The sequence below is a fragment of the Cibotium barometz genome, chromosome 43, assembly GCF_041138505.1.
Source record: "Cibotium barometz isolate CiBa-2024 chromosome 43, ASM4113850v1, whole genome shotgun sequence".
NCBI lineage: Eukaryota > Viridiplantae > Streptophyta > Polypodiopsida > Cyatheales > Cibotiaceae > Cibotium > Cibotium barometz.
In genome coordinates this window covers 824,773-847,176 of record NC_141088.1, presented here as the reverse complement: position 1 = coordinate 847,176, position 22,404 = coordinate 824,773, and the positions used below count along the sequence as shown (strand labels likewise).

General features: G+C 44.5%; 1 protein-coding gene across 1 annotated transcript in view; it reads left to right on the top strand.

Moving 5' to 3' along the window:
- Nucleotides 1–22,404, top strand: part of LOC147613403 (sodium/hydrogen exchanger 6-like) — an 83,295-nt gene that overhangs the window by 32,072 nt on the left and 28,819 nt on the right. Inside the window, exons 3-10 of the mRNA XM_086781339.1 lie at nucleotides 9,035–9,086; nucleotides 9,191–9,250; nucleotides 9,394–9,418; nucleotides 9,533–9,618; nucleotides 9,799–9,910; nucleotides 10,025–10,087; nucleotides 10,303–10,322; nucleotides 10,406–10,503. Of these exons, the coding sequence (XP_086637465.1) occupies nucleotides 9,035–9,086; nucleotides 9,191–9,250; nucleotides 9,394–9,418; nucleotides 9,533–9,618; nucleotides 9,799–9,910; nucleotides 10,025–10,087; nucleotides 10,303–10,322; nucleotides 10,406–10,503 (516 nt within the window). The remainder of the gene's footprint in view (nucleotides 1–9,034; nucleotides 9,087–9,190; nucleotides 9,251–9,393; nucleotides 9,419–9,532; nucleotides 9,619–9,798; nucleotides 9,911–10,024; nucleotides 10,088–10,302; nucleotides 10,323–10,405; nucleotides 10,504–22,404) is intronic.

Here is a 22,404-nt window from a genome sequence, read left to right as displayed (position 1 = left end):
GCTGTGGCCATGTTTAAGTGTTTTAATATGCATTGATGGTATCAACAAGTGTGTCAAAGGTCCTAGTCCCCCGGGCACCCCCCGCCGCTGCGAGTTACACTCTGGCACTAGCATGATTGGGCGCATAGACATTGAGCACACCAATGTGCTCATCGTGCATCCTCAGAATAACATACTGCGCTCTACCAGGCACAGTGACCCCGCGATCCACAATGGCCTGCTGCCATGCATCCGCAATGACCATACATAGTCCTCCCTGCCCACCCAAGGGGCCAAAACCTGCAGACCAAAAAGTGTCCCATCTACTAGGCATCACCGAACCATATCTCCGAATCCTGCTCTCACTCAAATGGTGCTCCTGCATCATGAGAATATCAATACTGCCCCCAACTAGGCATCTCTGAAGCTCCTGCCTCAAGCAACCACGATAACGTACATAGTGTGCACCGCCAAGGCCCTGTACATTCCATGAGATGATCCTCATGGATGACCTGCTAAGATGGAGGCTGTCTCAGCCATACGGCGGGCCTTCGCAAGCGGCTTGGATGGAGAGTAATCCCCATCCGAGCGACTACGAATCTGCCCACCCGGTGTGCTACAAGAGTCTCGGACCAGGCGCCAGTGGCTGTGTCCCATAGCGACTGCCTCCCGCTCGGAGAAAGAATCCTCATGTATGCATACATAGCCAGGGTCTCGCGCTAGGTCTGCCACTATGCGAACCACCAAGTGTCGATTCCCGGAGGCATTCGCACTCCTGGTATCAAAGAAATGTGCCAACTCCCAGAGTCGGCCTACCATGTCTGTAATCTACAAGTCGCTCACATGGTGACAAAACTCAACTGCCTGTGTCTACAAAATACTAAGAGCAAGATCCAGAGTTCACTCCCGGTCGCGAGTGCTGCAAAGAGGGAAGGAGAAGGCCACCGCTGAATCAAGTGCCTCCTCCCCTCAAGCCGGAAGTATCACCACATGAACTCTGATAGGTGCTGGCTCATGGGGGCCCTCGGCTCCAAATAGGCGTGTAAAGGAGTAGTTGAAAGCCTCCGAGCGCTGTCTAGTGTCGAGACTACTCAGCTGACTGCGGATAGAGGATATCCGTGAAGCACAAATCGGCATGGTAGGTCTCCTCTGCGGTACACAAGCAAGGTCGGTGCTCAGTGCCCGCTGGACTACAGGTGAGCGCCAGGGCACTACCAGTGCCTCCCGGGGAGCTGAGACGAGCGGAGGAGGAGGAGGGGGGGGGGAGAAGGGGGTGGGGAAAGAGACACTGAAAATGCGGGAGCGGAAACGGGAGGAGGCGAGGGTGGAAGTGAGGCGGGAGGGGGGGACGGGGGAGGGGGGCGCTGGCATCTCCTGATCCTCAGTCTGCGCTGGGGTCTCCTCCTGGAGGGGAGCAAAGCTGATCCTCACTGGAACCCAATGATGTAAGGCTGTGTCTGCTGCTGCGTCGGTCTTTGGTCATGCTGCTGTGGCTGTCTCTCTCTACGGCGCCCCTGTCCAGGTTGCCAATCAGAGGTCTCTGTGGGCTGAGCAGGTGTCCCGGAGGCTGCCTGCCGAGCCGCATCTGTGGACGGGCCATCGGAGGTCTGCTGCTGCGGTGAAGGTCGGGGTCTCTCTGCGAGGGCAGGCCTTGGCCAGGTGGCCGACCTGCCTGCATATAAAACACTGGTTCGGGAGCCCCGAAAACTCCACTCTCTGATCGATTCATCCCCCCCCTATCCTAGGTAACTGAATGACCTTCGGAAGGGAGGAGATGTCAGGAACCAAAACTCTGATCGAAGGAAGGCCAGCTGCTCTAGCCACCACTGATGCTGCTGTGGGGCAAGTCTCAAGCACCGAGCCCACCAATGATCCTATCCTGGAAAGGAGCGGAAGGTACTCGCGGGGAAGTCCAGGAAAGCAAACTGTGACATGGAATAGGCGCTCTCCCTGCTCGGCCGTTGCTGGGTCGAAACCATGCTGCGAATGTCTGAAGAAGGTCCGAGCGCCCCTGATGTCAAGGGGACTCATGGCTAGGACCTGGGCCATGCTCTGGGCTGTCTTGAACTCAATCTGGTAGTGTCCGCAGCCCAGTAACTGAACGTCCAGGATCTTGCCCACATCTGCAAGAAGGCGGGCCTGGAGAAGATCCCGGATCTCCCCTCTGCTGGGGCGGGTGCCAACTATACGGCCGATGGTGGTGGAATGTACCTGGAGGCGTTCCACCTCTGCGCGAGCGGCGAGGCTCGCTTCTTCCTCTTCTGGCGAAAGAGAAAGCCTGATGGGGGTATCCTCTGGGGCGGGCGAGGGGGCTGCGGAAGAGTCCCTCTGAGGTGAGGCGAGAGGGGCCTCCATCAGAGTCTGAAGCTGAGTCGAGGGCGAAGCGGAGACGGAGGGTCCTGCCTGAACCAAGCTGCATGAAAACGGGGGGGAAGCGCGGGGCCGGGAGGGAAAGACTGAAAGCGAGGGGGGGAGGGGCGGATGACAGAGGAGAGAAAAAAAGGGGGGGGGGAAGGCGAGGGGAAGCGGGGAGGGAGCGGGCAGCGGGAAGGGCGCGAAAGGGGGGGCCGAAAAGGGGGGAGAAGGGCGCGAAAGGAAGAGGGGGCAGGCGGGCAAGGGCGGGACGCGGAGGGGGGGCGTGAGCAGGCGGGGACGAAGGAGAGGGCGAAGGGAGAGGGCGAAGGCGGCGAGGGCGCGGGCGAAGGCAGGCAGGCGGGGGGCGAAGGCGAGGGACGAAGGCGATGGCGAAGGCGGGCAGCAGGCTCGAGCAAGGGGGGGGGGGGGGGGGGGAGAGCTTCAGCGAGCTGTTTTTTAACATCGTTTGCTTTCTGACCATTGTCTTTTTCTCACAGAATGAAACACAATCTGTTCTGGTTGCAAAATTTGTTCTTGCTCTTCCACCATTGGTGGATCCTCCAATATGGGCTCCTTTGGGGGTGGTCTCGTATATGGTTTCAATAAACTGACATGGAAGGCATTATGTATCCTCCAATGATCTGGAAGGCCCAAGCGATAACATGCATTATCAATATTCTTTGTAATCTAAAAAGGTCCATAATACCTAGGAGCAAGCTTTGGGTCCTTGTGCTCCTTGGCTTTAGACTTCATAAGGCTTGCTTTCTCGAATCTCAACAAGAGCCAATTCCCTTCTTCAAATAAGACCTTCCTTCTATGCTCATCTGCAGCTTTCTTTTGCTTGGCTTGAGATGTCTCAATAGCCTTTCGAACTTGTGCAAAAGCTGTATCCAAGTCTTGAACAAACTCATACGCTTGGAAGATCTCTTTCTTGGTTCTAAGCACAGGCAACAACAATGGTTTGCCATAGATAATCTCAAAAGGAGATTTGCTTGTAGATGAATGAACGGTGTTGTTGTAAGCATACTCAACCAAAGGCAAATACTTCTCCCATTGATCCTTTGCTTCGAGAGCATAACACTTTAGCATATTCAAGATAGTGAGGTTTGCAATCTCACTTTGTCCATCGGTTTGAGGATGATAAGCCGAAGAGAAATTCAGCTATCCCCATATTGTCGAAAAGAGCTCTCCCAAAAGAAATTGGTAGTTCGAGGATCTCTATCCCCCACAATGGACTTAGGTAATCCATGGTGCTTGAAAATCTGTTGAATAAATCTCGCCATATGCTCTGTACGAATGGTCTTCTTCATTGGAATAAAGTAGGCTTGCTTACTGAATCTATCAATAATAGTCCATATACCATCATTCCCATTTCCTGACTTTAATCCAGAGATAAAATCCATATAAGCCAAGGAAACTTCGAACTGCATGCACACTAGTCAACTCTGGCTATTCCATAATAGCCTTGACCTTTTTTCGATCCGTCTTGACCCCTTCCTTGGACACACTGTGGCCCAAGTAGTGAATTTTTGACAAAAAGAACTCACTCTTCTTGCCATTCACATACAACTTGTGCTTTTGCAGTTCTTAAAACACATTATCCAAGTGCTTTCGATGCTCTTTCTCATTTTTAGAATGCATAATAATATCATCAAAGAGATTAGCAGCAAACTTCCTATGTGGTTGAAAGATTCTTTTCATCATTTGGTTGAAGGTAGCCGGGGCATTGACCAAAAGGCATAACCAAATACTCATAAAGTCCAAATGTTGTCCTAAATGCGGTCTTGTGAATGTCCTTTGGAACAATCTTGACTTGATGGTAACCACTCTTCAAGTCAATCTTGCTAAAGATGGTGGCTCCATCCAATTTGTCTAGGATATCATCAATCTTAGGAATAGGAAACCTGTTCTTCACAGTGCTTGTTAAGAGCCCCGTAATCAATGTACATACACTAAGAACCATCCTTTTTTTGAACCAATAAAACTGGAGAACAAAAGGGTAATGAACTAGGTCTAATCAAACCCTTCTCCAATTCACTTGCTTCATAATCTCCTTCTGCTGTGCCTGACTCACATGATAAGGAGGTCGGTTGGGAGGTGAACTTCGTAGCATGATGTCAATCTAATGATCTTCCGGTCTCTCCGGAGGTAACTCTCCTGGTAGAGAATCTGTAAAACAATCTTCATACTTTTTTAGGAAATCTTTCCTTTTATGATGAAGACTCAAGAGTTGGGAGCTTCTTGCTTTGGCTTGTCGGGACATTTTGCAGCCATGTGTCCTTTCTTTCCACATTGAAAACACTTCCCTTCCTTGACATATTCCTCAAGTTGCTTGTGGGACAATTTCCTTTGAAAGAGTGGAGATTTGTCCCTACTTCTATCCTTCTTCTCTTGAGGCTAGGTCCTTGATTGAGGTCCAGCTTTAAATTTCTTCTTTTGAGGTGGATCCCGGTTGTCATTCTTCGTCTTGCCCATCATCCAAGGCAAAGCTTTGTCTTGGGCTTCCTCCAAAGATTTCGGACCAGCCACATACACTGCTTGCATAAGCTTAGGTTGAAGTCCATTCACAAACTTAGGCATTTCCATTAGCGGTGGAATAGGATTATTAGCAGTAAATGGAACATCGGAAAAGTTTTTAAGATATGTTTCCACATTCTCACCGACTTTCTGCTTTACCTCATCCCACTCTTTTTGTACGTCCGCTTAAAGTTTGCGGGTAGAAACTTCTTGTTGAACATAACCTTGAAGTCGGTTTATGTCTTCGCCTTAGTTCCTTCTTGTACCACCTTTAGCCACCAATTCAAGGCTACATCCTTCAAGTGCATGCGAAGCTTGGACTTTTTGGAGAAGTTCTGTCCTTCAAAAGCGGCATCGAATTGCGTAATAAAAGAAAGTTTTGTGTATCCTGCTCTCCATAGAAAGCATCGAACTTGACACTCTTCTTTCTTGGCTTGAAGTCCACTTTGCCGGTTGTTGTAGGGTCCTTTGCCTTGCTTTCTGTTGCTCGCCCTGAAGAGGCTGCATCCGAGAGAGCAGACCTAGGAATAGCCTCCGTGTCTCCTCCATGGGAAATAAACTTGGTGGCTCTAGATCCTTTCGCAACGGTGATTCCTTTGGCACGAAGATAAGCTTTGGCAGCTTCATCCCTTCGGCTTTAGTGGCTCTATCCTTGATGAAGTCTTCAAATATTGGAGCCCTTCTTTTGTCCTGTTCCCTTTTGGCTCTCCAAGCAAGGAATTCTTCATCCCTGAGCAAACGCTTGAATTACTGAAAATCATTGTTCTCTTCTAACGACATGGCCGCGTTCTCATGAGTAATGGATCGACGACCCTGGTTGCCATCATAGTTGTTCCCTTCCTGAAGTCCTGGATTGACCTCATAATTGTTCCCTTCATTAGGCCCTTAGTTGCCCTCTACTCTCGACATGGCTCTGTTACCTCAAGAAAGATTTCTCAAGAGAAATCCTGCACTGATACCTCTGTAAGCCCAGTGGGGCGTGCTATGACAGATTTCACCATGTATCCAAGAGATAAGGAAAATAGAGAGAGGGAGAGAGTAGGGTTTAGAGAACTTTGCACAAGACACACACACTGAGCGGGGAACAGGCCCCGCCCCCTTTTAGGAATTTATTTCGGAGCAATCCACGGGCTCGGAAGCAACGATCAATACATCAATGAATACAAAAGCAAACAAATATGCTAATGAAGAAACCCAAGTCATAGTCGATGTCGAGGCACGAGATTTTGATGCCGAGCACACCACGGGGATGGCCCACAAGATCTCTCATCGGGCTAGTAATAAATCTAAAGTATCCCCAAGAGGCCGTATAGGGGAGTATGAACCAAGATAGATCCACAGTAGCGTGACAACCACCGGACGGCGTCAAGCTTATTTTATACTTGAGAGAGTCCTGCTTTTTGTCAAAAAGCTAGCCAGGATTTTGTTTTTACTTTTTGCTTTGCTTTTGCTCTTTTTCACTATATACAATAAAATATTACTCAAATAAGGCGAGCTTTTCCAAAGTTCTTTGTGCTTTACTTTTCCAGCTTTAGGGCCTTGCTTTTTGGTCCTAGTGTTACTTTTTGAAAAAGCAACTTTTTGCTTTTTGGTCTTGCTCAATCCCCTCTTGCTTGTGATGCTTCTGGCTCGTGGTCAACTTAGTTTGATTGTTTACTTATCTTTGCTTTTTGACCAAAATGGGTGCTTTTCCATGTTCAAACGTTACGGTCCCGGTCCCCATGTCTTCTTCCATTGGTCTAGTGTCCTGGCAAGGGTTCCATCATGTGAATAGAGCTAGGAAGGCCAAATAGCTACATGACAAGTGGTAAGTATTGGTAAAAAACCTAGCCTTAGGAATTAGCATTAATTTATAAGTGAGTGTGTACACACTTCATCAAGTTTTGGGCGACCAAAACTCACTTATAAATCACGACCAGTGTTGTGTTCGTAGTACATACACACCGATGTCCCAAGGCGGACAAAACTCAATGTTCAACATTGAGACCTTATCCCCTTTGTAGTATGTACGAAGGGGGTAACTAGCCATGTGTCCATCCTGGCTTGCACCACAAGTCACTTGTCCTCTCTACCTAACACCTAGGGTGGACATCTCACCATCTCTCTTCCCTCTCTCTCTAGAAGCAGGCACTTCATGAGCCTCTTTGGCTGTATTTTCTGCACTATTTACTTCCCTATACACTTCCAATGACTGAAATTCAGCAAAATGACTCTTATATTTGCTGTAAGTTCTGGTCTTTTTGTTGAAAACCCTAATTTCAGCCTTCCTTTCTCAAATTGAACCATAGGGGAAGCTTTCCCAGGGTTCCCTTCATCCTCTTGAAGACTTTTTTCGCGAAAGATCGCAACAGATCGAAGATTTCAACACTCCAAACGCTTCTATCGCGATCGACTGTACTTATCTGCTCTCTATTGTTCCACCAACACATGGTCAACAATCTGCAAGAGAGCACGTAGAACAAGAGAACACTACACAGGGTATGTGAACATGGAGTCGTGCTCCTCTCTCCTGCTACTTACTTCCATATTCAAGCATCAAAGCTTACCAATTGTGGTGGGAAACATGGGCACTTGAGAGGGTAGTGTGAGTTGCAAATCTACACCGACAACCACATTTTTTGCAACTGTATTGTGCGTCTCTTGTCAATTCAGCAAATTACTTCTTGTATTGAGCATGTTGTCTATTAAATCTTGGTATATGTAAATGTATTGATTAGCATTGTGTTCAACCAAGTTACAAGTGTACTATCAACGTTTGGCATTTGAATCTTGTGGCTGAGATGGAGCGTGTACTCAAAGAAATAGATGTTGGGGGCATCCTTAGGGGCGAAGGGATCATGCCACTGCCACTCGGTTGGATCCCACTCCAGGCGCATAGTGGTCAGCCCTCTTGGAACCATAATCTCCACAATCTCTCTCTGGCCACTTTGGTTGGGGGAGGGTCAACGTGCCATCTGTGTTCATGAAACCCAATTACTCTCACTCTCTGTAAAAGGCAGCTGCGGAGGTCCTCTATAGGAGGGGGGGGGGGTGACAACTGAATCTACCTTGTGGCCTAATAGAGAAAGTCATGAGGGTGCTTCCATCTGCACCATGGACCGCTATCAGGATATCATGTCTGGTAAAAACCCCTACTCACTCTGGGAAAGGTGGGTCATGGACCGGTGGGTGCGAGCCACCCTGGAGGGATGGAAGGGTCGATGTCGAGGGTGAGCCTGTCTTTGCCCTAGATCCCAGCGAGGCTCCACTCTTGGGCCTTTGGTGGGAGCTGCGTGAAGGTGAGCCACTGTCCAAGAGACTGAGTTGGTCCCTCGCTCAATGCTTCCCATGCGATGTGAGGACGGGAGCGTAGCATATGGCCACTAGAAAGGGTAATCGAGGTGTTCCAGTTCAGTGGCTGACGAAGTCTCTCCTCATCCAGGGCTGGGGAGAGAAGAACAAATGTGGTCCCAGGATCGGAAGAAGCTGGTCACAAAGTGGTCCTCGAAGGCTGGGTCAGGCTGCATGTCCTCATCTGTGTGAAGATCCATCGGCGCCCGGGGGGGGGTCAGGGACCACCAAGAACTGGAGTGCGGGTGAAGATACGGGTCAAGAGAAAGTCTTTCCAGGGCTCACCACCTGGGAGGAAGTCTCTGATGATCAACTTACCCAGAAGGGCTTTGCTCTACGTAGAAGGATCAATAATGCCCAGGCCGTCTGTGTGGCGAGGCTGAATGATGATTCTCGAAGCCACCTTGGCCTGTGTGGGCCTGCCATTGCTGCCTGCCCAAAGGAAGTTGTGGATCAACCGCTATACCTTGCCAATACATGCCCTGGAAAGGGTGCGCAAGGCGTGAGGTTGATTGGGGGACACAAATGCCAGGCAAGATATAGTTGTAAGTGGAGCAAGGAAGGATGGTGCTCAAAAACTGTGCAGGGTTATATTTTTTTCTGGTCAGCATGGGTTGCTATCAGAAAAGGTTTTTTTTTTGGCCTTGTAAAAAAAATACAAAAAAACTCATATGAAATGTCTGAAACGTTTCAAACAGGTATGCTTGGGGATGAAACATGTTTTTTGGCAACATTGCCTCTGCATGATCCTAATCCAATGGAATGGGCTTCATATTTCAATCTTTTGAAGGCATAACTAGCGATAAAGCTTTGTTGCCATGAAGACTGACTTTCTGGCTGTGGCTCTTTCCAGGTCTGATTGTTGGTGGTATAGCCAACATTTCAAACACTGAAGAAAGTTTCAGGTAATAAATTTGATGGCTTTTGTTAGTCGAAGAAGTTCTCATAAACTGGCTTCTGCTAGATTTCTTAAGTGCACTTTCTGAATGATGTTTGACGGTGTCTACAGGAGATGGTTCAATTTCCGGGAGGAGTTCTTTCTCTTGTTTTTGTTACCTCCAATCATTTTATATCCTTTTGTTCAGGCAGTTCTAAGTTTTGGTAGAGAACATTCTTCAGACAGTTGAGAGAATGGCTTTACAGTTACTGCTTTCTTCTCATATTTTTACATAACATTGTTATCTTGATTTTGTTGCCTTGACTTCAAATCACTTACTCAGGGTTTAGCCTACATCCTGTAAGGTCCTCTTCCTAAATAAAATTTTCTGAGTTCTCATTTTTAAGGTGCCCGTGTGCATTTTGACAAACTTTCTACCTGCTTGCTCATCCCTGCTATTTATTGTTCATGCAGAAACCTTTCTTTTCAAATTTTGGTGCAATCATAACATTTGCCATTCTTGGGACCTTTATAGCGGCAATGGTCACAGGAATCCTTGTGTAAGTTCTTATTAAGTTTCAGTCTGTGTGTTCTTAGTCAATGCAATGTGCCCATGCATATTACTTCTGATTAGGTTTGTAAGCAGAAGTGTTCGTTTTTTGTGGTTTTGGTCCTCAATTCTCCTTTGCCATAGCTTCAGAAAAATACTCAAAGTTGGACTGGCCATACTTGTTGGCCAGTTATCTTGGTGGACTTCTGTTTCTGATGTACAGGTTACCATTTCGGGAGAGTTTACTGTTTGGGGCTATAGTTTCTGCTACAGATCCAGTGACTGTTCTAGCAATTTTTCAGGTATGCTTTCTGCCTTCCTAAAAGTTTTAGCATCATGTTCATCTCACCTCATGCATTTTTTAGCATCATGTTCATCTCACCTCATGAAATATGTTTCTGATGCTTTGATTTCAGGAACTGGGGGCTGACATGAACCTTTATGCCTTAGTATTTGGGGAGTCTGTTCTGAATGATGCGGTATAGACTGCCTCTTAACAATGTTGCATCTTGTGTCTAGAGCAAGTATCAAGAGTTAACTACATATGCATGTCTGTTGTGCAGACTGCAGGATTTGTGTGCATTGCATGGCTTTTGAGAATGTAGCATTTAAGCTTTTGTTTTTTTTTCTCTTGACAATTTTGTTTTGGCATTTTGTGGTGGGATGCTATTTTTCTCTGGCTATGCTACATAAGGTGGCGATTTCTCTGTATAGGTGAGTGATCCTTTTTGCTCCTATTTAATTATTACTTTCTTGTGTACATTCTATAAAATATTCAATTTTGATAACCTTTTCAGGACAGTGGTGAATATTCAGCATCATCCTTCAGCAAACCACAGCATAATTGCTGCCGTTTGGGGCTTTCTTGAAATTTTTGTGGGCTCGTTATCTGCAGGTAATTCCATGGCAGAGCCAGTTGTATATAGGTTTCATAAAGTGCAATTAAAATTGTGTGATTGATGGACAAGGTGAAGAGAATCCATGTGCTGATTCGGAGCATGGAATCTTTGGATCGTACAGATCTGCATTGATTAAAACTGAAATGATTTCTGTGTTTACTGTGATGTCAAATACAGTCCGTGCTGCATTTTTCTGCGTTTTTTGTATCAAACTATACTCAAGTGGGGATGAGCCTAGCATCACTTTACCATAGCTGAATTTATGGAGTACATATGCTTTGGCAGCCTAGCAATTATTTGTGGCACAGAGTGCCTGGGTAGAGCAGGCAGGAGCAGCAGTAGGCTGACCACTTCGCTAGCCAAGACCTAGCTGATGGCCACCCAAAGCTGTAGCCTATCTGCTAGTATTGATTTGGTGTCACCAAAGCTGATAAGGTTCTTTACAAATAGAACAAGAGTAGGCACTAGTATGAGATGAATGCATGCACAAGGTCTATTTTTGAGGAGGGAGATGGAGATCCAATGATGAAACAGCAGAAAGACATTCGGTGGACAATTCGCAGCAGCAGAATCTAGGCCTGGCATGCTGATGGGAACTTGTGGGATGAACATTTTGTTATGTCCTCCTTAAGACATAACGTGGGCCAGTTTTATTAATGAGGTTAGGTTAACCAAGGGTTAGCACTCATTTGTAATTATGGGCAAAGTTGATAACACTGATTTGAGACCCTTGACTATGAATATGAGTTTGAGGCTCATTTAACATTATTGATTATTCGGGAGTGGGAGTCATCCAAAGCTCCAAGCTTGGCTATGCCCTCTAGCCTATCTCCATCATGACAGCCTGGATTGGGTGGGGGCTTTGTAGTATGGGACACATAGCTCTTACGTGGAAGATGTTGGCTTTTGGTGCTTAATCCCTAACTAGGGGGTGGTCCTTGCTCAAGCACCTATGGCTGCGTGGTGATTAGCTAGCCAATTCCTCTCTGTTATTTTTGCTAACCTACATGCAGGATGATGAAAATTACTATGGATGAGATCTCAAAGCCGAGAAATCAGGGGTATGAAACCTTTGATTTAATTGTAGCTATATCTTTTGGTATCAGAGCTACGGTGGAGGACGGGCACGAGCGGCTGTGTTATTTGCAGGTTGGGTCATCTCTCCAAATCTGCCTTCAAATAGCAAACTGCCAAATTACAGGCTTGTCTCTCATGAGACATGGATATTCCACAAATTGGGATCAAATCTTAGAGCTTGTTCCTTTAGGGATGTGCATGTCTCTCAATCAAGGTGGTGATCCTCAAGGAAAAGTGAGAAGAATTGAAAAAATAAATTCTTTTAAAAAAACCGTGATGCAACATCATAGGATGTGTCAAAGACCATGACTTTGGTCTTGCCAGTTGACGGTAAGGTCTCTTCCCCTTCAAAACCTCTCTAATGCATCCAAGCAGTTTCTCTGTAAAACCTTGGCTGAATCTGAGATCAAGACGATGCCATCTGCCTACAACAACATGGGCATACATGAGCAAGTGGTGAGCCTCTGGCTCCAAAGCTGTCTACAAAGGCCTCTATCTCATCAATGTATCGACCAAAGAGTGTAGGAGACAGTGGGCAACCTTGTTTGACCCCAATAGTATTGCATATGTCCCTAGAGGGTCCGTCTGGTGCACGAGCTCGGCCAGTCGCATTGCCTTGTATAGGACCCAAATCATGTCATGTGGAAGTGGCAGCTCTTGCAAAAGTCCTAATAGCGGGATCGGGGTATGGAATCAAAAGCTTTGCAAAAATCCACAATGCAAAAGTATACATGCTGCTTGCGTGACCTCGCCTTCTCTATGATGGCCATAGGGTGAAGATATGATATAGGGTGGAGAAAATCCTCCTGAAGCCTGCTTGACCTGATGCTCTATACCCCAGCCTCTCAGTCATAAAGCTGATCTCTGCCTCTTAACATTGCTCCGTAGATCTTGGCCATTGTGTGGCCAATCATGATACTCTTGTGTTTATTTAGATCCATGGGGTCTTTTGCTTTGTGGGCATAAACTCCTGGTAATGATGAGGTTCCTTATGTAGCTCATCTTAGTATCAACAAGACTTATAGGTTGCTAATAGCTTCCCATTATTGGCCTCAAATGAAGCAAGATGTTACATGTTTTCTTGGCAACAAATGAAAGCCAGTAGACCAGCTCTACTTGGTCTCCTTCAACCACATCTCGTATGAATGAACGTGGGAAAGCATTAGTATGGATTTCATTATATCTTTACCTTATTCTTCGAAAGGTAATACACAGATAATGGTGGTAGTCAATATATTTTCAAAATGGCACATTTTATACCATGCAAGAAGACAGCTCTAGCTCCGGATATTACTTCATTATTTCTTTAGTATATTTTCAAGATACATGGATTGTCAAAGTCCATTATTTCAGATCGAGATCCTAGTTTATAGAACATTTTTGGACTTCACTTTTCAAGTCACGTGGCAAATATCATCCATAGACAGATGGACAAATTAAAAGGGTTAATCAAATTCTTGAAGAGATGCTCAGATATCATATTTAGTCTCGCTTAGCATCTTGGGAAGAGAATTTGCCATTGATGGAATTTTCTTACAATAATTGGTATAATTCTCATTATACAACAATAATTCTCATTATACAATTTGGGCATGTTCCTGGATTCATCTAGGTATATCTTTATGCTGTATTAGCGGACATGCAAATTTCACATTGTGAAGTTTTCGACCAAGTTACAGCTAGTTGATATTGTGTTAATTCTTTCTATCTTTAGTGGTGCATATGCTCTATCAACTACCTTTTTGTTGTAATAATTCTTTCTATTTGTTATGATCCTTAGTGCTAGGATTCATTATGGTTGACTCTGCCGCGCATGTCGAGAGCTCTGACAGAAACTCAGTACACAGACCTTTATATGAATGCATGTCCTTATGTGTGTGTGGGTGCGTGGGGTGTGTGTGTGTGGGAGCATATACTGATACCAAGTTCTACACCCACTATTGGGCGCTGATCGTTAGTGGGGATGTCGAGTATCTAGTGCATACCATGCATGATGATTTATTGTCTCGTGGATGACTACCATGAGGTTATAAATTGCACTTTCTTATAAAGTGAATTCGGGCATGTTCCTGGATTCATCTAGGTATATCTTTATGCTGTATTAGCAGACATGCAAATTTCACATTGTGAAGTTTTGTCCAAGTTGCAGCTAGTTGATATTGTGTTAATTCTTTCTATCTTTAGTGGTGCATATGTCCTATCAACTACCTTTTTGTAGTAATAATTCTTTCTATTTGTTATGATCCCTAATGCTAGGCTTCATTATGGCTGAGTTTGCCTTGCATCTCGGGAGCTTTGACGAAAACTCAGTACACAGACCTTTGTATGAATGTATGCTCTTATGTGTGTGTGGGTACCTGGGGTGTGTGTGTGTGTGGGAGCATATATTGATACCAAGTTCTACACCCACTATTAGGCGCTGATGACATTAATGGGGATGTCGAGTATCTAGTCCATACTATGCATGATGGAGTTGATGGTTTATTGTCTTGTGGATGACTACCATGAGGTTATAAATTGCACTTTCTTATAAGGTGAATTTGGGTATGTTCCTGGATTCATCTAGGTATATAACAATTGGTATGATTGCTTTTCAAGCTGCTTCATACACCAATTATGCCATCCAACTTTGTTCTTCAACACAAGGTGGCAGTAGTGGATCAGTTAGTTCAAGAAATGCAAGGCATTCTTCTTCAAGTTCAAGATCGGATGATTCGAGTTCAGGAACAATATCAACGGATAGCTAACCGACACCATCGACATGATGAATTTCAAGAAGGTGACATGGTTCTTTTGTTCGTTGCTCTTCATCGAGCAGATAGCGAAGCCATTGAAGGTCCGTCTCCATGGAGAGAAGATTATCCTTAGGCTTTTTATGGAGTTTTTTCCTTCTCGGCTAGGTGACTGTGGGCAATGTAGAAGTTGATCTTTGTGCAGAAGAGTCCTCGCTAGATATATTACTAGCTACTCCTGGCTCGAAATTGTTGTTAGCTTCCAAAAAGGATGCTGATGTCACTATTTGGGCATTCTCTGCGCTTCAGGCCTATGGACGAGTTCTGTAGGATGGACTGGCATCTTATGGTTGGGGACTTATGTCTACACCGAGAGCCAGTAGGCTGGATATATGGGTTGGGATTGTGTATCTGCGCCCAAATCCAGAGTGTGGTACCACGGACTACAAGCTAAATGAATAGGGAGACTGTTCAATGCATCCTTGCATAACATGTTTGCAAGTTAAAAATCCTGTCTTTGCATGAACTATTTGATTGCATGCAAGATTTGTTTGTGTAGTTCACATGTAGGGGACGCCCTCTTGTGAACCGTGCGAGTGAAACTGTATTCTGACCTCGTTTGTGGGCTGTAGACAGGTGGTAAGTACACCACTTTACTCTTTTATGAGTTAAAGCAATGTATTCTTTGTTTTGCAGGTCCACACTTTAATAAGTGTGTCCGCCCAAGTTATAAGTGAGATTGGGCGTCCACACTTCATTAAAGCTCGGGCGGACAAACTATAAGTAAGAATAGACTAGAATTCCCTTCCGGTCGGCTAGGCGAGTGTCCAGGCACCCTTCCCACTAAATTTGTGTGGAAAAGGGATGGTTATGGACTGGGTGGCAGTATGAGGACCTGCCACCATGCTATTACTCATTTTGAAAATTACCTCTCTCTACACTCTCTCTCTAGAAATAGGCGCCCCCCTTCAAGAGAGCCTATTTTTGTTATTCTCTCTAACTTTTTGCTTGGTGAGAGTGCTGATTTTCATTCCCTCTTGCTCCCAGCTCCAATGGAAAGCTTGAGGATTCTTCCTTTCACAGTTAAGCCTCCAGTTGCTCACCTTTTCACTCTATCTCTCTTTTCTAAATGAATATGGAGTCTCCTAACCATTCTACCGCCCCCAAATTCTGCTGAAACCCTAATTTTCAGAAACCCTAATTCTGCAGAAACCCTAATTTCAGAAACCCTAATTTTGGAGGAAACCATACCAAGCTGTGCCCCTTACTCATAGGCATCTAAAGAGCCCAAAATGCCCAATTTTGGACTCATATAACCTGCTTAAAACCCTAAAAATCAGAAACCCTAATTTCAGCCGGAAGTGGAAAACGGTCACATTCAAGCTGTAGTTCGTCCGCACGGAGGTGGAGCTCGACATTGATCGTCCAATACTTGGTAAGAGCATTTTGCAAGCAATTTTCAATTTGAGATTCGAATGCTTTGTCAATATGGTCTCCTATGTCTCGGTCCTGGCACACACATGTGTATGTGTATGGATGCCAGTGGAGCATAGCTGCGTTTGACAAGCTTCAAGGAATCAAGGAACGAAGCTACTCTCAAGTGAAGCTATGGATTCCATCGTCTACGACAAATTTGTTTGCAATGCTGTTTTCATGATCATGGATGCACTTGAACAGTTTGGCATGTGAATGCCCGTGAGGCTTGTAACAGTTTTCCTTGATAATAAAATCTATTACAGGGGGGGTCGGCCCTTTCCGGCCCTAGTGCAGTGTGCAAAAATAAAATTCAGCTTCTTACTCTATTGTGTTGCGCCATTTAAAATTGTTTAATTATGTTAATAGCTTAAGTGTTTGCCAAGATTGTGCTCAACCCCGACCGGGGGAATCTCATTGGTATCAGAGCCTAGGATCTTCCTCCTTTCTGTGTGGAAGACGGTCCTAATCTAGCTTACACTAGCTGTTAGCATTCTTAAGCATTATGGCGAGCCAAACAGGTACTTCACGGGATGTAAATCCAAGGAAGAGTACATATGTGAAGCCAAGAGGAGACAATGTGCATGATGATACTCAAATGCATGAACAATACACTGCTGAAAATGTTTTTCTTGGGTCACATGATGGTATTGCACATGCCGGACAGCCATCTTATGTTAGAAGGGAAGGAAATGCAACTCATGTATATATGGGACAGCCATCCCGAGGTAAGGAGAAGGCTATACAGAGTGATGCACATGATGCTATGCAGGCTGAAATTGCAGACCTCAAAAGGCAATTATGTATGATGCAAAAACAACTCAAGGATATGCATGAAGACTCACAGTCAAGGCATGTATCTCGTGTGTCAAAGCATTCTCCTTTTGTGAATGATGCATTGGAAAATGTTGCCATGGAATTGGGGGTTCAACCAAGAGATATGGCTGTCTCTTACCTCATGGGACAAGGTGATGTAGTTACTCGAAAGGAAGGAGGGCTTAGGTTTAAAAAGCCTCCTCTTATGAATCAACATGCAGCTGAAACATCAAAGCTTAAATCTATTGTGCGACAGGAAAGAGAAGAGGCGTCTGCTACCTCTCATCATGCCTCTACCGCACATGTTTCTCCTCCCCACAGGTCATCTATTAAAGCTCATGAAAGTCTTCTCAAGGAACCGACTCATAAATCAGCCCCTCCTCATGATGGAATTGAGCGATATGTTCCTACTAATGAAGCAAATAAGCAACCAATCGAGAGAGATGAAAAGGAAACGCATCAACATAAGAAGAAGAAGACTAAAGAATTTACTGCAGGTGACAAAACAGTTAAGTTTGAGTATTTTCATGGAGAATATGATTCTACCAAAGCTCTATCTTTTATCTCCCAATTTGAAATTGCTTTTCATGAGGGAGAATTTTCAGAATCATCAAAACTCAGACATGTGGGCATGTACATGAAAGGCACTGCTGCTCATTGGTGGTTGGCCGAGAAGCTTTCCGGCAACACCATTTCTACATGGGCTGAATTCAAACAAAAGTTTTATGATCAATTTTTGCCTCCAAATTTTACTCAGGATATATGCAGGAAGTGGGACAGGTTGGAGCAAAAAGAAGGGCAATCCATTACCTCTTACGTCTCCAAATTTTGGGAGGTATTAATGGAAGTGTTACCCTTCATGACCGTTACTGAAGAAGAAAAGAAGAGGAAATTTGAGTCAGGATTGCAACCCATCTTCCAAAGAGGACTACAAATCTATCCAAACCAAACTCTTCGTCAACTCATAAACTCGGTCTTGGCTTCCGAAGAGCTTAATGTCAAATGGGTGCAATCTAGAATTGACCAAAGCTTGGGCAAGGGTAAGGAGAAAGCTGGTTTTAATGTGCAAAAGGGTGGACAGCCCTTTAGAAGAGATTTCAAAGCCATGCACAAAGCTGAAAATTCAGATTTGAAGGATGTAAAGCCCCCTCAAAGAGCTGAAAATGCAAAAGAAAAGAAACCGTGGCAGAAAAAGGGTGTTTATGGCTTGACTCCTCAACAAAGGGTACAATACATTCGTGAAGGCAAATGCTTTAGATGTGGTAGTAAAGATCACATCTCTCCACAATGCCCTAACAAGAATAAGAAGCCAGAAGAGCCTAAAGTGCATGTCAACATGGTATATGATGTACAGGGCAACACGGGACATGCAAACATGCATAGAATGGTATGCAAAGCATGGGGACAACTAAAAGACCAGCCAGCTTTATTCATGTTTGATGACTGCTCCACTGACAACTTCATCTCCACTGATATGGCTGCTGCCTTGGGGATTGAAGTAGGTGACATGGGACCCGAAATTCATGCATGTTCAGCTTTTCTGGAAAAAGATGTGAAGGTTACACCCCTTATTGGAAAGCTGCGAATGCATATCCAAGGATACCTCGACCACGAGAACTTTCTCGTTGCCCCTCTTAGTGGATGTGATGTATTACTGGGAAAACCTTGGCATGCACGCCTTGAGCCTACCAAGAATTACAAGACCAACAAAATCACTTTTATGTATAAAGGTAGAGAGCATCATTTAGATGCAGGTGTGTCGGGTGATACTATCCCCGTTGTATCTCATATACAAATCAATAAAGCAATGAAAAAGAGTGTTTCTTCGTACTTGGTTTTTGTACGTGATAATGTGGAACACAGTAATGTACATGTGGACACTCTTACTAAAGAGAGGCTGAAATTTTTAAGCGAATTCGGGGATTGTTTTGCTGACTCTTTACCTAATGTAATGCCTCCTTCACGGCCAGAAGATCACCGCATTGAATTAGTTCCAGGGAATTCACCTCCAAATAGGCCAGCATATCGTGTTAGTGCTTGCCAACAAGAAGAGATTATGAAACAAGTGGGTGAACTACTTGAGAAAGGCTTGGTGCGGCCTAGTTCTTCGCCATTTTGTTCACCCGTTCTTCTTGTACAAAAGAAAGACGGTTCATTCCGTATGTGTGTGGATTACAGGGCATTAAATAAGATTACCATCAAGAATCGGTTTCCCATACCGAGGATTGATGATATCTTGGACAAGCTGGATGGATCATCTTGTTTTAGTCGCATTGATCTTAAAAGCGGCTATCATCAAGTGCGAGTGATGCCACAGGATGTACATAAGACAGCATTTCGCACTTCTTTTGGTCTCTATGAGTATTTGGTTATGCCATTCGGTCTTACAAATGCCCCGGCTACTTTCAATCGCATGATGGACCGAATTTTCAGAAATCATAGAACTTTTACAGGTGTGTTCTTTGATGACATTCTTGTATTCTCCAAGAATGAGGAGGATCACAAAAAGCACTTAAGAGTGGTCTTTGAAGAACTAAGGCAGCATAAGCTTATGATCAACGCCAAAAAGAGTGAATTTTTCCTTTCAGAGATTCACTACTTGGGACACATAGTATCAAAGGATGGTGTACGAATGGATCCTGCAAAGATCCAAACCATCAAAGATTGGCCAGAACTTAAATCTATTCATGAAGTCCGAAGCTTTCTTGGTCTATGTTCATATTACAGGAGATTTATCTTTCACTTTGCAATGATTGCTTCGCCATTGCATGAACTCACCAAGAAACGTCCTATGTTTAAATGGACAGAGGTTGAGATTAATGCTTTCAATAAGCTCAAGAATGCCATTATCACAGGGCCAGTCTTAATCATTCCAGACTTGCAAAAGCCATTTGTGGTAGAATGTGATGCTTGTGGCAATTGCATTGGAGCCGTCTTAAATCAAGAAGGACATGCCATTGCATTTGAAAGCAGGAGATTGCAAAATGCTGAACTTACTCTTGATGTTTATCAGAAGGAATTATTGGCCGTCATTCATGCTCTCACAGTATGGAAACATTACTTATTGGGAGCTGAATTTGTTGTCAAAACTGATCACCAAAGTTTGCGGTACTTTCTTACGCAAACTAAACTCTCTGAGAAACAAATGAGAATGGCCAATTTTCTCTCAATGTTTCATTTTCAGATTTTGCATACTCCTGGCAAGAAAAATGTGGTAGCAGATGCATTGTCCAGAAAACCATATGTGGCTGCAATTTCGGTTGCTTCTCATCAAGACTTGTCTACTATGCGAGAAATGTACCATTTGGATGCTGATTTTTCAGATTTATGGGCTGATTTAATGACTGGTCATACACATGCTTCTTATGTGGTCAAAGATGGTTATATCATGAAGGATAACTGCTTATGTGTGGTTTCAAACATGAGACAAAAAGTTTTGGATGAATGTCATGCACCACCTTATGCAGGGCATAGAGGGATACTCCCTACTACTCAAATGATTGAGAGATACTTCTTTTGGCCAGGTATGAGGAAAGATATAGAAGCCTATGTACGTGCATGTGTCACCTGCCAAAAGGTAAAATTTGATAGGCAAAAGACTCCTGGTTTGCTTCAGCCTTTGCCTATTCCGGACCAGCCATGGGAAAGCATTGCAATGGATTTTATTATGGATTTGCCCCGCACCCCAAATGGCAATGATGCAATATGGACAATTGTGGACAGGTTTAGTAAACAAGCACATTTTCTACCTGTCAAAAAGACCATAAAACCAGAACATATGGTCAAAATTTTTGTGTCACAGGTATTTAAACACCATGGTATGCCCAAATCAATTGTGGGAGACAGGGATCCCCGAACAACAAGCCTCTTTTGGAGAGCTCTTTTTGATAACATGGACACAAAGCTGAATTTTTCTTCAGCTTATCATCCTCAAACGGATGGACAAAGTGAAGCTGCAAATTCAGCTGTGTTGGATTTGCTTAAATGCTATGTGACAGATCAGAAATCTTCTTGGGAAAAGTATCTACCGCTTGTAGAATTCGCATACAATAATACGGTACATGCTTCTACAGGCAAGGCCCCATTTGAGATCATTTATGGCAAAGTGGTATTGCCACCTATCTTACGCACAAAAGATGAGATATTTGCTGCTGATGACTTTGTCAGGGACCTTGATATTGCCTTTTCACAAGTTCGGACAGCCATTGCACGCTCTCAAGCAAAGCATAAGAAAGCTGCCGACAAGCATAGAAGGCAATTGGACATTAAAGAGAATGACTTGGTATTGCTAAAATTTGAGAAAGCTAGACTCAGGAAGAGGTCTGGCAAGGAGAGAGCATGCCCAAAACTCTCTACCAGGTATTATGGACCCTTCAAAGTGATCAAGAAGATCAATGATGTGGCTTTTCGACTTGCTTTACCGGATCATTGGAAGATTCATAATGCATTCCATGTGAGCCTCTTGCGCAAATATGTGGGACCGGAACCTTTGGAACCGGTTATGGAAGATCCACCAGAGGTGGAAGAGCTGGAAGAGGTATTGCAGCCAGAGCAAATTGTGTTTCATAAGGAGCGAAAGTTTGCAGGTGGCAAACTCCAGAGGCGCTACCTTGTGAAATTCAAGAACTATTCTCCTATGGATGCAAAATGGATGGATGAAACATACTTCCAGGAGTATCCGCAGCTCCTCCAAGCATATTTGGAAGCATTTCAGTTGCGGTCAACTGTTTAGAAGCAGGGGAGGATGTCACTATTTGGGCATTCTCTGCGCTTCAGGCCTATGGACGAGTTCTGTAGGATGGACTGGCATCTTATGGTTGGGGACTTATGTCTACACCGAGAGCCAGTAGGCTGGATATATGGGTTGGGATTGTGTATCTGCGCCCAAATCCAGAGTGTGGTACCACGGACTACAAGCTAAATGAATAGGGAGACTGTTCAATGCATCCTTGCATAACATGTTTGCAAGTTAAAAATCCTGTCTTTGCATGAACTATTTGATTGCATGCAAGATTTGTTTGTGTAGTTCACATGTAGGGGACGCCCTCTTGTGAACCGTGCGAGTGAAACTGTATTCTGACCTCGTTTGTGGGCTGTAGACAGGTGGTAAGTACACCACTTTACTCTTTTATGAGTTAAAGCAATGTATTCTTTGTTTTGCAGGTCCACACTTTAATAAGTGTGTCCGCCCAAGTTATAAGTGAGATTGGGCGTCCACACTTCATTAAAGCTCGGGCGGACAAACTATAAGTAAGAATAGACTAGAATTCCCTTCCGGTCGGCTAGGCGAGTGTCCAGGCACCCTTCCCACTAAATTTGTGTGGAAAAGGGATGGTTATGGACTGGGTGGCAGTATGAGAACCTGCCACCATGCTATTACTCATTTTGAAAATTACCTCTCTCTACACTCTCTCTCTAGAAATAGGCGCCCCCCTTCAAGAGAGCCTATTTTTGTTATTCTCTCTAACTTTTTGCTTGGTGAGAGTGCTGATTTTCATTCCCTCTTGCTCCCAGCTCCAATGGAAAGCTTGAGGATTCTTCCTTTCATAGTTAAGCCTCCAGTTGCTCACCTTTTCACTCTATCTCTCTTTTCTAAATGAATATGGAGTCTCCTAACCATTCTACCGCCCCCAAATTCTGCTGAAACCCTAATTTTCAGAAACCCTAATTCTGCAGAAACCCTAATTTCAAAAACCCTAATTTTGGAGGAAACCATACCAAGCTGTGCCCCTTACTCATAGGCATCTAAAGAGCCCAAAATGCCCAATTTTGGACTCATATAACCTGCTTAAAACCCTA